The sequence below is a fragment of the Heteronotia binoei genome, chromosome 7, assembly GCF_032191835.1.
Source record: "Heteronotia binoei isolate CCM8104 ecotype False Entrance Well chromosome 7, APGP_CSIRO_Hbin_v1, whole genome shotgun sequence".
Taxonomy (NCBI): domain Eukaryota; kingdom Metazoa; phylum Chordata; class Lepidosauria; order Squamata; family Gekkonidae; genus Heteronotia; species Heteronotia binoei.
The window spans coordinates 23,960,584-23,973,798 of NC_083229.1; the positions used below are offsets into that span (position 1 = coordinate 23,960,584).

The 13,215-nt window shown below is 44.8% G+C and overlaps 1 protein-coding gene across 1 annotated transcript in view; it reads left to right on the plus strand.

The window, feature by feature from the left end:
• Nucleotides 1-2,484, plus strand: part of FBXO32 (F-box protein 32) — a 40,308-nt gene extending 37,824 nt beyond the window's left edge. The window contains exons 8-9 of the mRNA XM_060243248.1: nucleotides 258-401; nucleotides 1,761-2,484. Of these exons, the coding sequence (XP_060099231.1) occupies nucleotides 258-401; nucleotides 1,761-1,850 (234 nt within the window). The 3' untranslated portion in view covers nucleotides 1,851-2,484. The remainder of the gene's footprint in view (nucleotides 1-257; nucleotides 402-1,760) is intronic.
• Nucleotides 2,485-13,215: the final 10,731 nt, after the last annotated feature.

Here is a 13,215-nt window from a genome sequence, read left to right on the forward strand (position 1 = left end):
TGATACTGCCTCGTGATTGGCCAGTTTGAATTAAGCAGCCAATCGGGATGCAGATGTTTGGATCCTCACAGTCTATTGCGTTGCACCTCAAGCTCAGGACACAACACTCAACATGTCCAGGCATGCCTTCACATACATAACACTCCGCTAGCCTGGATTTGGTGGATCCTGTTTCAGTGTATTATGGATTGTACTATAAACAACCTTTGAACCCAGGCCTAGAGTTCTACAATTTCTTTATTTATTTTACATTTCAGATTCGCAAGCGGTTAATCTTGTCAGACAAAGGGCATTTGGATTGGAAGAGGATGTACTTCAAGCTTGTGAGATGCTACCCACGGAAGGAGCAATATGGAGATACTCTGCAGCTCTGCAAACACTGCCATATCCTCTCCTGGAAGGTAGGTGATCAGCCCCCAAACTGAATGAAAGGCATACCTGATAGCTGTTAAAATTTTTAGCTTGGGGCAGAGGATGTTTAAGCAGCCCCATGGCACAGAGTGGTAAAGCTGCAGTACTGCAGTCCTAAGCTCTGCTCACGACCTGAGTTCGATCCCAGTGGAAGCTGAGTTTAGGTAGCTGGCTCAAGGTTAACAGCCTTCCATGGTTTGTAAACTGAGTACCCAGCTTGCTGAGGGAAAGTGTAGATGACTGGGAAAGGCAATGGCAAACCACCCCGTAAAAAGTCTGCCGTGAAAATGGTGTGATGCGACGTCATCCCAGAGACGGAAACAACTGGTGCCAGTTTGGTAGTGGTTAAGTGCATGGACTCTTATCTGGGAGAACCAGGTTTGATTCCCCACTCCTCCACTTGCAGCTGCTGGAATGGCCTTGGGTTAGCCATAGCTCTCGTAGGAGTTGTCCTTGAAAGGGCAGCTGTGGTGAAAGCTCTCTCAGCCCCACCCACCTCACAGGGTTTCTGTTGTGGAGGGAGAAGATTAAGGAGATTGAGTCTGACTCTGAGTCTGACTTAGAGAGAAGGGTGGGGTGTAAATCTGCAATTCTTCTTCTTCTTGCACAGGGGACTACCTTTACCTTTAGAGAATGTGTGTGTCCTGACTTGAATAGCCCAGGCTATCAAATCTTGCCAGATCACGGAAGCTAACCAGGTTGCATTAGCCCTGGTTGCCACTTGCATGGGAGACCATGGAGGAAATCCAGGTTTGCTATGCAGAGGCAGGCAATGACAAACCGCCTCTGTTCATCTCTTACCCTTAGAACGCTATGGCATCACCAGAAGTTGACTACAACTTGACAGCAGTTTGCACACACACAGTAGATATGTGACTTGAGTGTAGAACTAGGCCACAGACTTTCAATTTGATTTGCCCACCAATCACTGTGTGCACGAAAGATGCTGTCAAGTCACAGCTGACTTATGGCATCCCCAGCAAGGGGCTTTCAAGGCAGGTGAGAAGCAGAGGGGGGGTTTGCCATTGCCTTCTGGAGAGCTTTCCTTGCTGGTCTCCTTTTCAGCTACTAACCAGGGCCAACCCACCCTGCTTAGCTTCCAAGATCTGATGGGATTGGGCTACATCATACTGCCTTCCCTCGTCCACCTTTCACTGCAGCATTACTTGTGACATGATCCACTTTAAAAAGTTGTTGACTGCATTCATCTCAGGCAGGACAATGTCGTTCTTAGCCCGTTAACTTCAGTGGATTCAGAAGAGTGCGATGTTGTTTGGGATCGCACTATAAACTATTTAAAGAAATGCCACTCATCAAGTAACTATTTGTAAATTGTTTCTCCTTTCTAGGGCACTGATCATCCATGTACAGCTAACAATCCAGAGAGTTGCTCCGTTTCTCTTTCACCCCAGGACTTCATCAACTTGTTCAGATTTTGAACTCCCCAGGAATTTCATTGCATCTCTCGATATCTTGAAGGGACGCTTCATATTGCTGAGAAGACTTGCTCGGCCTGTATATATTGTGTAAATATCGCAGTTTGGGACTCCAACGTGATGAGATTTTTAGGAGGCAAAGGGAGTTGTCATTCAGGTGGCACCGAACTCATCAAGAATATGGCCTTCTACTAATCGAACTGATGCACGGAAAGACATTGCTCTGTAAATACGTCACTTTGTAAGAATCTAGAGTGGAAGGTACAGGGGAGAGACTTGAGTTCTGCTTAAGGGATTCGGATGGAATGTGCTGTCTATCCATTTGAAATGTTTCTTTGGTTTTAGAGCTTGGAAAAGGAAAACACTGTGGTTGGGCTAAAACTATTGAACTACTCCCAGAGCTGGGTTTTGTTTACTATAGCTATTTATACCAAAAATATTTTTTAGAATGACATATATGATGGGAAGGATGCATCCCTTTATCCTTTTCGTTTTTTTAAAGAATCAACACAAAATGTACACACCACGCCATTTTCTACCTCTGAAAAGCTTTCCGACCTGATATGCAATGTAAAGTGCTTGTATTTTATGCAGAGATTTAAAGTTATGAAAATGTTCTTGGTGACAGTAACCCAGATTTCTTTGGGTTAACGTTTGATTTCCAATTTAGTCTGCTTGCTTTTGGGCTGTATTTGAATAGTCAAGTTCTAGGGAAGCTAGAAAAGCTGTTGGGTTTTTGCTAGCTCCTTCCTTTGATGGGTTGGTAAAAAGGTCAAATGAAAAGGGCAGTTTGGAGACTTTGGTGGTTATGCCCCATCAGTCCTCTGTGCTCTGTAGCAGCAGTGTGGCCCTTCATGCCTATTTGCTGGCACTGTTCTCCCAGACTTTCTCAGGTCAAGTAGTGGGACGTTTGGGGGTGCATTCAAACATAGCGCACTGAGAGCGGCAGAGGCAATTTGGTTTCATTTTTTTCAGCAGGTTATCTTTTTCTACAGAGCTAGATTCGAATCCAGTAGTACAATAGACACCAGCAAGATTTGGGGAGTGTAAGCTTTAGAGTCAAAGCTCCATTCAGCAGGTGTTCCTAGCTCTGACTCTTGAGAGTTCATACCTTAGAAATTTTGTTGGCCTGTAAAGTTGCTACTGCTCAAATCTAGCTCTTCTACCGCAGACCAGTGGGGCTGCTCTCCTGAAGCTCTCTTTATGGCTGTGCAGGTTTTCAGTGCAGTGGGGTTTGAAGAAGAAGATATTGGATTTATCTCCTGCCCTTGACTCTGAATCTCAGAGCAGCTTACAATCTCCTTTACCTTCCTCCCCCACAACAGACACCTGGTGAGGTAGGTGGGGCTGAGAGAACTCTCCCAGAAGCTGCCCTTTAAAGGGCAGCTCTGCGAGAGCTATGCAAGTGGTGGAGTGGGTTCTCCCAGATAAGAGTCCACGCACTTGACCACTACACCAAACTGAATTGGGATGACTAACCTAAAGGCACTGCTTATTGGCTGGCGCCCTTTGGCATAATGAACCCACCTTTCCTTCCTCCTTGCCATCCCCAGAGCAGTTTTTGATTATTATTTTTCCCAGAAAGGGGACTGAGTTATATATGCAGTCTCCAAGCAGCCAATTCGAAGCACAGGGGACAGACTTGACCAAATCAGCATTCGGTTTGTTGAGAAATGTAACTGTTGTGCAAACTGCAAGGCCAGGTTGGCATGAGAGGTGAAAGTTGGTCTTCACCCTACATTTGTCAATAACGATGTAGGCCTTTTGAATCTAGGTTACTTGAAGGCAGGGGGTGACCACCCAGTCATGAAATCTGGCAAGCCCTTCATTCACTTTAATGAAATGAACAGCTTCCTGTGCACTGAAGTGAATGAGGAAGCCCACTCCTGCCACAACTTATTATGTTATTATCAAGGCATGCTTTGGGCATTGCAAGGAATTTGGCAACAGTGATCATGATTCGCTCACAGAAACATTTGGCAACATGAAAGGCTACAAAAGGAAAAGGGCAAAATCCTCATCCTTACTTACTTTTGCCCCTGAAAATATTTACATATATGTAACTAGAATTGGAGCAAGAAATACAATTTGATGACACACCAGTATAAATTTAGAAGGTTTGGGTTTCTATTATATTAATCTGAATTTACACGCGATTACTCCAGTGTAAGTGCTGTTCCCTGTATTTACATCCTCAGGACCAGGTTTTAACTCCAGAATCTGATTGTCCTCCATGAAGAGGTCCTTATTTTGGGGAAACCGGGGAAGAAGAAACATAGTCATAAAGATTTGTTTTCTTTTTCATTGTTCGAAAAGAACGTATGTAAAGTCCAGGTTCCTTGTAAAGGACAAATCTGGAAAAGCTAGTATTTGAAGTGAAAGAAATTCAGGGTATCAGGAAGGAACATTTGAGTTCATTATTGTTAAATATTCTGCAAGACATTCTTTTTGCCGCCTTTGTTATTTTTGATTATTCTTTTTGCAAGCGAAGATACCACTCAGTGATGCAATGTAAATCTGTTAGTTCAGGCATCCCATGTTAAGCACAGGTTAGTGATAGTAGGTGGTTGCTGTTCCTCGTGAACAGGAATGTGATAGTAAAACCTTCACCCTCTTGCTGCATTCCAAAGCAAAGCCATATCCACGATTCTGGACATCTCCTGCAGAACCAGTTGAAACATTGCAGTGGAGTTGGGCTGTGAGCTCATCAAAGCCACTGGGATTGGTCTCCACCATTCTGCTCAACGTTGGCAGTTGAGTCTGAGCTGAATGTCATAAACAGATGGTACTGGCTATTGCCTTTGGTGAGATCATGGGCAGTTTCCACCTGGCAACTAGCAACTTTTGAGGATACTGAATGCCTTACAAGCCACACACATCCTGAGCGTTGCCCAAGGCTCGACTTTCATCTCTCACTGGGCTCAATAAAAGGCCAGAATAGGCAGTATAATAAAAAGTAGAGACATCACCCTGCCAACAAAAGTCCATATAGTCAAAGCTATGGTATTCCCAGTAGTAATGTATGGCTGTGAGAGTTGGACCATGAGGAAGGCTGAGCGCAGAAAAATAGATGCTTTCAAGCTGTGGTGCTGGAGAAGAATCTTGAGAGTCCCTTGGACTGCAAGAAGATAAAATCAGTCAGTCCTAAGGGAAACCAACCCTGACTGTTCCCTGGAATGTCAGATGCTGAAGCCCAAATACTTTGGCCACCAAATGAGAAAGGAGCACTCACTGGAGAAGATCCTGATGCTGGGAAAGACGGGAGGCAAAAGAAGAAGGGGACAGCAAAAGATGAGATGGCTGGACAGCGTTACTGATGTAACTAACACGAATTTGAGCAGACTTTGGAGGATGGTGGAAGACAGGACGGCCTAGAGTGACTTTGTCCATGGGATCGCAAAGAGTCGGACTTGATTGTGCGACTGAACAACAAAGGCCTCCTGACCCAAGTAAAAAGGTTAGACTTTTGCTCCCTTCTCTTTGGGGGCAGCTTCTCCCATATGTCCAGTTGGAAGCAAGGGTCTCCCAGCCCCTTGTGAAGTCCACAAGTCCATCTGCCGTCAGAAAGCATCAGGAAGTGGAAAACACTATGCTTCTAGAGGCATGTTATTAAAGGGGGTCTTAGCATGCTCGTTCTGATGGCTGGCCAGAGGAAATGTATTTTGTGGGCTGTGCTATGTCAGACCCAGTGAAGCCAAAGACATCAGCTGCGGCCTCATGTGATGCATCTGTTGCTAGACTGAACCACTTCAAAGGGCAGGCAGAAGGATCAAATGTTCGTCTGCTCCCTCAGGCTAAAAAAAGAACACCCGCATGTGAAAAACTTATCATGTCAAGAGAAAAGGGCTTGTTTACTAGCGTAAAGAGATTGTCTTACTGTGCTGCAATTCAGTGGGACGGCAAAACACATTCGCTTTCTTGCGATGCTGGAGTTTTATTCAGTTGCGCAGTTAAATAATACAGCGAGGGTAAGCGGCGCGGTTTAAATGGTTGCACTAGAGTCAAGTTCAAGCAGCAGGAAGCTCTGCTTTTGCTGAAGGAGGGGGGGGATGTCCTTATTTAAACATTTATAGTTGTTAACTGTGAATTTTGAACTGACTTGAGGATATGCTCTTGTGGAAAACTCAGAATCCCCCACGATACAATATGAAAACTTCAAGTGGCATATGTTTTTATTATAGCGGGTGTATGGAAGGTTGTCTGTCGTGAATTATTATTGGTTTCAGCGCTGTGGAAGACAAGTGATGCCCTGGGTTCTATCAGATGGGAATTCCGTGAAAATTATTTTCCACCTCTATAAAGCGCCCTGCATCAATAATTGAAAAGTGGGTGGTGAGAAAGGGAAGAGGGCAACTGCGCCTAGACACCACACATGTCTACACAGCAGATTAAAACTTGATTCAATCCAATGAACCCTGGCAACTGTTCTGGAAGGGAAGATGGCCAGAGACCTCTAATGGAGAGTTCTCAGTAGGGTTGCCAATGACTGGATGAAAAATCTCCTGTTCCTTTAATACAGGGGTGGCCAAACTTGCTTAATGTAAGAGCCACATAGAATATACTCAGATGTTTGAGAGCCACAGGATAGGAAGGGAAATGGATGGGAGGAGGGTGAGAGAGGTGGAAAGAAAGCAACTTTAAATGCATTCTTCAAGTCACTGGCTGGCTTGGAGAAGTGATTTAAACTGAGACAAATGCCATCTCCAAGATGGCCGACAGGGCAGTGGGGGCTTCAAGAATCACACAATATGTGTGAAAGAGCCACATATGGCTCTCGAGCCACAATTTGGCCACCTTTGCTATAACAGGAGGCAGAATTGGCTGGAATTTACCAGGTGGACTTGACTTGGATGGCTCAAGCTAGCCCAGTCTCAGAAGCTAATCATAGAATCATAGAGTTGGAAGGGACCTCCAGGGTCATCTAGTCCAACCCCCTGCACAATGCAGGAAACCAATGAGCAGCGGTCCTGGTTAATACTTGGATGGGAGATCACCAAGGAAGTCCAGAGGCAAGCAGTGGCAAAACCCACCTCTGTTCAACCCTACAGGATCGCTATAATTTGGCTGTAACTTGACAATACTTTCCACCACCACTACCAGTTACCATGTGATGCGATTGACTCACGTGCCATAAAAAACTTCAATTGCATATCTCACCGCATTATGCCTTTATTAAAGGAACAGGGAATTTTTCCAGGCAACCTAACTGCTAGGATTCTTTGAATGGAACAGACAGTAAAAGTGGTATGAATTGGGTATGTTTGAACTGCAGATAGGAGACTTTGGGGACTGTACTGAGAAACCTGTGCTGTTTTTAATGGTGGCAAAGGGGATGGATGTAGGGGAAGGTGGCTTTTGGTGATGATGAGGCAAGTTACTTGCGTGTGGGAGAGAAAGGCCTTGCAACCGTATACATGTATTTTTGTGAAAAGACAAATGTTAAAAAATCTCTTTCAGTGTATTACGCTAATGGGTGTAAAAGCAGTTAATCTGTAACGGTGATCACACATCTTGTTCTTTGTGTGACCCCATTAATCATTTCCTGCATACAAACCAGCCCTTGACAAACAAAAATGCTAGTGAATATTGCTGGTCTGTACTATGGCTTTCTATTGTTTTTGATTTTATAAGATGTGTGAGATGTTTATTATTCCACAGACATGATTCCTATGCAAAGTAAATAAATAAAGGTCTGTGCTGTATGTACATAGGAAGATTTTGAATGCTTTTCAGCCTTTGAACAAGGAGCCCAAGTTGATATATTCAGAGGTGACTTTTTGCCACCCATTTGACCACAACAGGTGGGTGGTTAAATCTTGGAAAGATCAGATCGATGTCCAAGAGAAATCTCAACAGATGGGGGTCCATGCAAGCTCTTGGATCTCCATGAAATAAGGTCAGGTGCTGATAAGTGTGCTGGGGAGTGTGATTTGTAGGTTGTTGCTACTGCATAAATGCAACAAATCTTGCACAATTGGACTCTTAGAGTATAGTCAGTTTCTGTTTACCAAAAGTACTGGTGCAAGGGAGCTTCAGGCCTTGTCAGCACATACTCTGCATTGAGGTGGTGTGGTGATAGAGTTCTGAGGTGGTTGAGGGAGCTGCACCAGTTCAGATGGGTGCAAGTTTAGGGAGGGGGGGGAGGAGGGAGAAATCACATTTTTGGATGCTCCCTTGCATAAAAAGGCTTTGTGCAAGAAAGAAACTTATAGTATAGGGAGATTCAGCAGGAACCTTTCAGTTTTTAAATTGGGGGGAAATTTCTATGTGGAGTGGTTTTTATTTTTCTAATAGTGCTTATCACAATCCCCCCCACACACACACACACACTGGCAACCTGAAGCGATGCTTGCGTAGACCAGTCCAGATTTGAAATAATCCAGGGACATTCCATGCGCCGTGAAGTATTTAATAAATCTGACAGAATGTTCTTGAGGCTTGAAATCTTCCATTCACTACACGAGAGGACAGTGAAGGGAGAGACTTCTCAGCAACCTGTTTCATGGCTTGTTTGCAAAGCCCGGGATCTTGCCAAAAGAGAGAGGGCCTTTGATTATATCTTTTCCGTTTGCCAGCTTTCCTGTTGGCAAAAACAATGGCTTGCTGTAAATGTGATGCCTTTATGACTCTTTTAGGTCGTGTTCCTTTTGTGGATGAGATGGGCTGTTTATGAGATTCTGGAGATATGCCAGTGACCCATGCAATGCAAATGAAAAGGAGGCTTCGACGCTTTCTTTTTATTCAGTTCAAAAGCCCTCTTCTTTCTAAAAGACCCATTCTCTCCCCCCACCCAGTGATGAAATCTCTGGAAAATGAGCCCGTTGCACTGTGTTTAGGATAGGGTTGCCATCTCTGGAATGAAAAAGACCTGGAGATTTGGGAGGTGGAGGTTGAGGAGGACAGGGTTTGAGACAGGGAAGGACTTTAGGTTATTATGCTATGGAGTCCACCTTCCAAAGCAGCCATTTTCTCCAGGAGAACTGATCTCAATCCTTTGGAGATCAATTGTAATAGTGGGAGATCTCCAGGTGGCATCTGGAGGTTGGCAACCTGAGTTTAGGACTTCATCTATGTCTTTAGAGGAACATGTGTTAATGTTGGGTTTTCTCCTTCACAACTTCTATTTAGTAATGTCACAGATCTGGGAGCTTATCACCAAAATAACTGTAATAAAAAAAGGCTACTGAAGACAGTGGAATTATTCTCCATGATGAGGGCACTAATCCAAATAATTCTGTTGCCTGGGAGGTTCAAATAGAACAGTTTGTCCCAGACTAAGGGTCCCCAACCTTTTTGATCCTACTGGGCACCTTTGGGATTCTGACGCAGCCACAAATGGCTGCCAAAGAGGCAGAGCCTGCCACAAAATGGCTGCCTCAGCTTCCCTTCAGCAACATAGTGAAGATTCTTGTGCTGTGGTGACAGCTGCTGTCAAACATTTTTAAAAATCTGCAAAGCCAATAAAACCCCCATCAGTCAGTCAGAAGCCTCACCAGTCAAAAGCTCCGCCTGGTCCCACAAACTTTCTAAAAACTCTTGGTGGATGCCAGGAAAGGATGCCAGGTGCCATGATGGTACCCACAGGCACCATGTTGTCTTAGTCACTGTTTCCCAAAGGTCTTTAATGGGAGCCACTAAGAGGATTCTGTCTTCTAACAGTCATAACTGTTGGCTCCCATTTCTCACCTAGGTGTCCCATAATGCTTTGCTGGTACTCCTGCCCTCTCTGTTGCTATTCATACTTACTGTTGCTCAACTCTTTGATTGGCACTATCCCTAAATTCCTAGCAGTAGCAGCCCAGACAAACCACTGAGGCATTCTCATCCTGTTTTCAAATTGTCGTTGGTGTCGACGATCAGGATTAGGGATTTGTGCCTTTGCTGACATTACCATGTGTGGCACTGAGACATCTCACCTGTCTTTTTGCTCCAGAGCACCCTTGTTCTCAGTAGCTGAACTTAGGGGCATTGGCAGTCGTTCTGTGGCGAGCTCCTTTAAATGACAGTTGGGTGACTGTCCCAAGGTTCATTCTTTAGCACCTCCAGTTAAAAGAATTAGGCAGTAAGGTGATGTGAAAAACTTCTGCCTGAGACCCTGGAGAGCCACTGCCGGTCTGAGCAGACAATACTGACCCTGATGAACCGGGAGTCTAATCTTCATTTGTGTTCATGGATGAATACCAGTTCCCAAGAATGGCCTCACAAGAATAAGAATCATTCCGCTCAAATTGTGAGGAGTGTGCTGGGCAGGAACTAGAGTGGAAGGGAGAGGCATCCGTTTTGCCCTAGAGCTGGTTCTGCCCTTTTCCCCACTCAAATTGCAGTCTCTGACAGGGAAAAGAAGGGTCCCTGTCATATTTTGCGTTACATAATGCCAATAGGTCAGCTCCAGAATGAAATGTTTCTTTTAAATAAAGTCACAGACACTTCTTTTTAGAACTTCATTAGCTGTACTTAATATATACCTGCCTATATCTGTATAAAGAGAATGCTTATTTGTTTGACAGATTCTAGTGTTTGTATTTTTTTTAAAAAAAATATTATGTAGCTTAATGATGATTCTGAGGTTTAAAAAAAATGAGACCTTATTGTGTGGTTGAAAATCCTTCCATATAAAATTTGCACAGTCTTTTTCTTGCATGTTCATCCCTTTAACTTTTACAGCTGTTTGGTACAAGCAATGATATATTGTTTTTGTAAACTTTTTTTTGACACTGAATTATAAATAAATTGTTCAGATATTATGAACATTGGTGTCTCCCGTTGCTTCAGTGGATTCAGTCATCTGGCTTAATGTTGCCTGACTCTGGGTAACTTTTACGCCCCAGGATTTGGGAAAACACAGCATAACTCAATGGTAGAGTGTATATTTTGTATGCTGAAGCATCCAGTCCTTGGCATTACCTATTAGCAGAACTTGGGTTATAGGTGCTGGGAACAGCTTGTCTCTGAGTGTCTGGGAGGCCTTATGGTGATGAGATTAGATGGGTCATTGGTCTTGCTTCTCTGAACAGCTTCGTATGTGTTTTTTGTGGGCTGGACTTCACAGAGACACCACTGATTGACAGCTCTCTTCCCATTACCAAGGTGCAACTTGACTTCTACTTTGTTGTCCTTGTGATGGAACCGGCCCAATTCTGCCTTCAGACCTGGTCCTTTTGAGTTGCCAATTCCTGAAGGGAGCTTATCTTCTTCCCGCCACTAGGGCACGCTGCCACCTGCTCAATTTAGAGGTTCCTGACTGAGAGGAACAGGACTCCCAATCCCCCTTCCTGCCAGTTCTGTGGCCTCAAGGTCCTCTGCCAACCCAGCACCTGGTTAACACAGAGACCACAGCCCTTCTTTGGGAGACCCCTGGAGGATTGGCACCCTTGCCAGCCGTATGCCTTCCCTGCACTCCCCTCTAACAGTAGTGTGGTCTAAGGCGGTTGGGAAACCTTGGTGGTACAGAAGGACTACCTTTTTAAACAGACAAAACATTTATTTAAAATGTATAACTATATACAGGCATTATAAAATTGTGAACAGAAGAACTAAACCAAACTAGGGAAAAATGCTCCTTCTTTCCCTACTATACAACTGGCCCTGACCCTACCATCCAGAACCCACACACCAGTCACCAAGACTCAAATCAAACTGCTTTTCCCTCCCCAAATCTATAATATAAACCCAGTTCCTGCCCAGGAACTGGTTTTCCCTCCTGTAGCCATCTGGGAGACCAGCCTGAAAGACTTCCTGTCTCTCTAGGAGGCCTCCTCAGAATTGCTGCTTCCAGACCAGAGGGGAGGGGGAAGGAGGAATAGACTACGTCAAAGCCTTGCTTAGAGTTTTATAGACTCCTCTAGCCAACTCCCAGACAAGCACAGGCCTAAAATGGTGTTTCTCCACAGTCCCGCTTCAGACCAACATGGCTGCCCACTTGGATCTACAAAGACCATGAGCGACATTTGTTCTCCGAACCAAGATAGTTGATCTGAGAATCAACAGGTATTGAGATATGTTGGCAAAATCAGTAGATCAAGCTGCCAAAGTATAAATGTGCTGCACATCAACAACGCAGACATGAAGTCACGTATTCCTCTTTCCCTTTCTCCAAGGAACCCTAGAGATGTAGCTATGGGAGGGGGGCATAGGATCTCTTAGCAGAATGCTCGATTCCCTAGCCCAACTACATTTCCCATGATTCTTTGGGGGACCATTAAACAGAAATTAAATTGTTAAATGTTGGAAGTGCAAACATTTTTATTTAGTGTCAGGGATGTGTGGCCTAGTATGCAAATGAGTTCCTGCTGGGCTTTTTCTACAAAAAAGCTGTGTGCAAAACAACGGTGACACAGGGTGTGTCCTAATATGCAAATGTTCCTGCTGGGCCTTTTCTTAAAAAAAAAAATCCTTGTCCTCACTCAGAATCTTTCTCACTTGGACTCGAGACAGATTACACAGAGTGAGTCAAGACCATCGATGGCATGGGGTATTCAAATAATACAATAGGATTAGGATTGTAAAACCAATCAAAAATCTAAAAACTGAACTGAAGCGTATAGGGTTGCCAAGTCCTCCCTGGCCACTGGAGGAGGATGGGGGGTTGACTTGTCAGCTCCGGGTTGGGAAACCTTTGTAGATTTAGGGATGGTGCCTGGGAAGGGCAGGAACCTCAGTGGAGCCCAATGCCTTAGAGTTCGCCCTCCAAAGCTTCCATTTTCTCCAGGGGAACTGATAAGAACATAGGAGAAGCCATGTTGGATCAGGTCAATGGCCCATCCAGTCCAACACTGTGTCACACAGTGGCCAAAAAACCAGGTGCCATCAGGATGTCCACCAGCGGGGCCAGGACACTGGAAGCCCTCCCACTGTTGCCCCCCAAGCACCAAGAACACAGAGCATCACTGCCCTAGACAGAGAGTTCCAACAATATGCTGTGGCTAATAGCCACTGATGAACCTTTGATCTTTGTAGTAGGGTTGCCAATCCCCAAGTGGGGACAGGGGATCCCCTGGTTTGGAGGCCAGCCCCCCCCCTTCAGGGTCATCAGAAAGGGGGGGGGAGGGAAATGTCTCCGGGGCACTCCATTCTTCCCTATAGAAATCAATTCCCATAGGGTATTAATGGAGAATTGATCTGCAAGTATCTGGGGCTCTGGGAGGGCTGTTACTTGAGGTAGAGGCACCAACTTTTCGGCATAGCATCTAGTGTCTTCTCCCAAAATACCCTCCACATTTCCCTCCTGGTCCAATCCTATGAGTCCCCCAAAAAGGTGCCCCTATCCTTCATTATTTCCAATGGAGAAAAGGCATTTAAAAGATGTTCGGTCCTTCTAAATGTGATGGCCAGAACTCCCTTTGGAGTTCAATTATACTTGTCACACCCT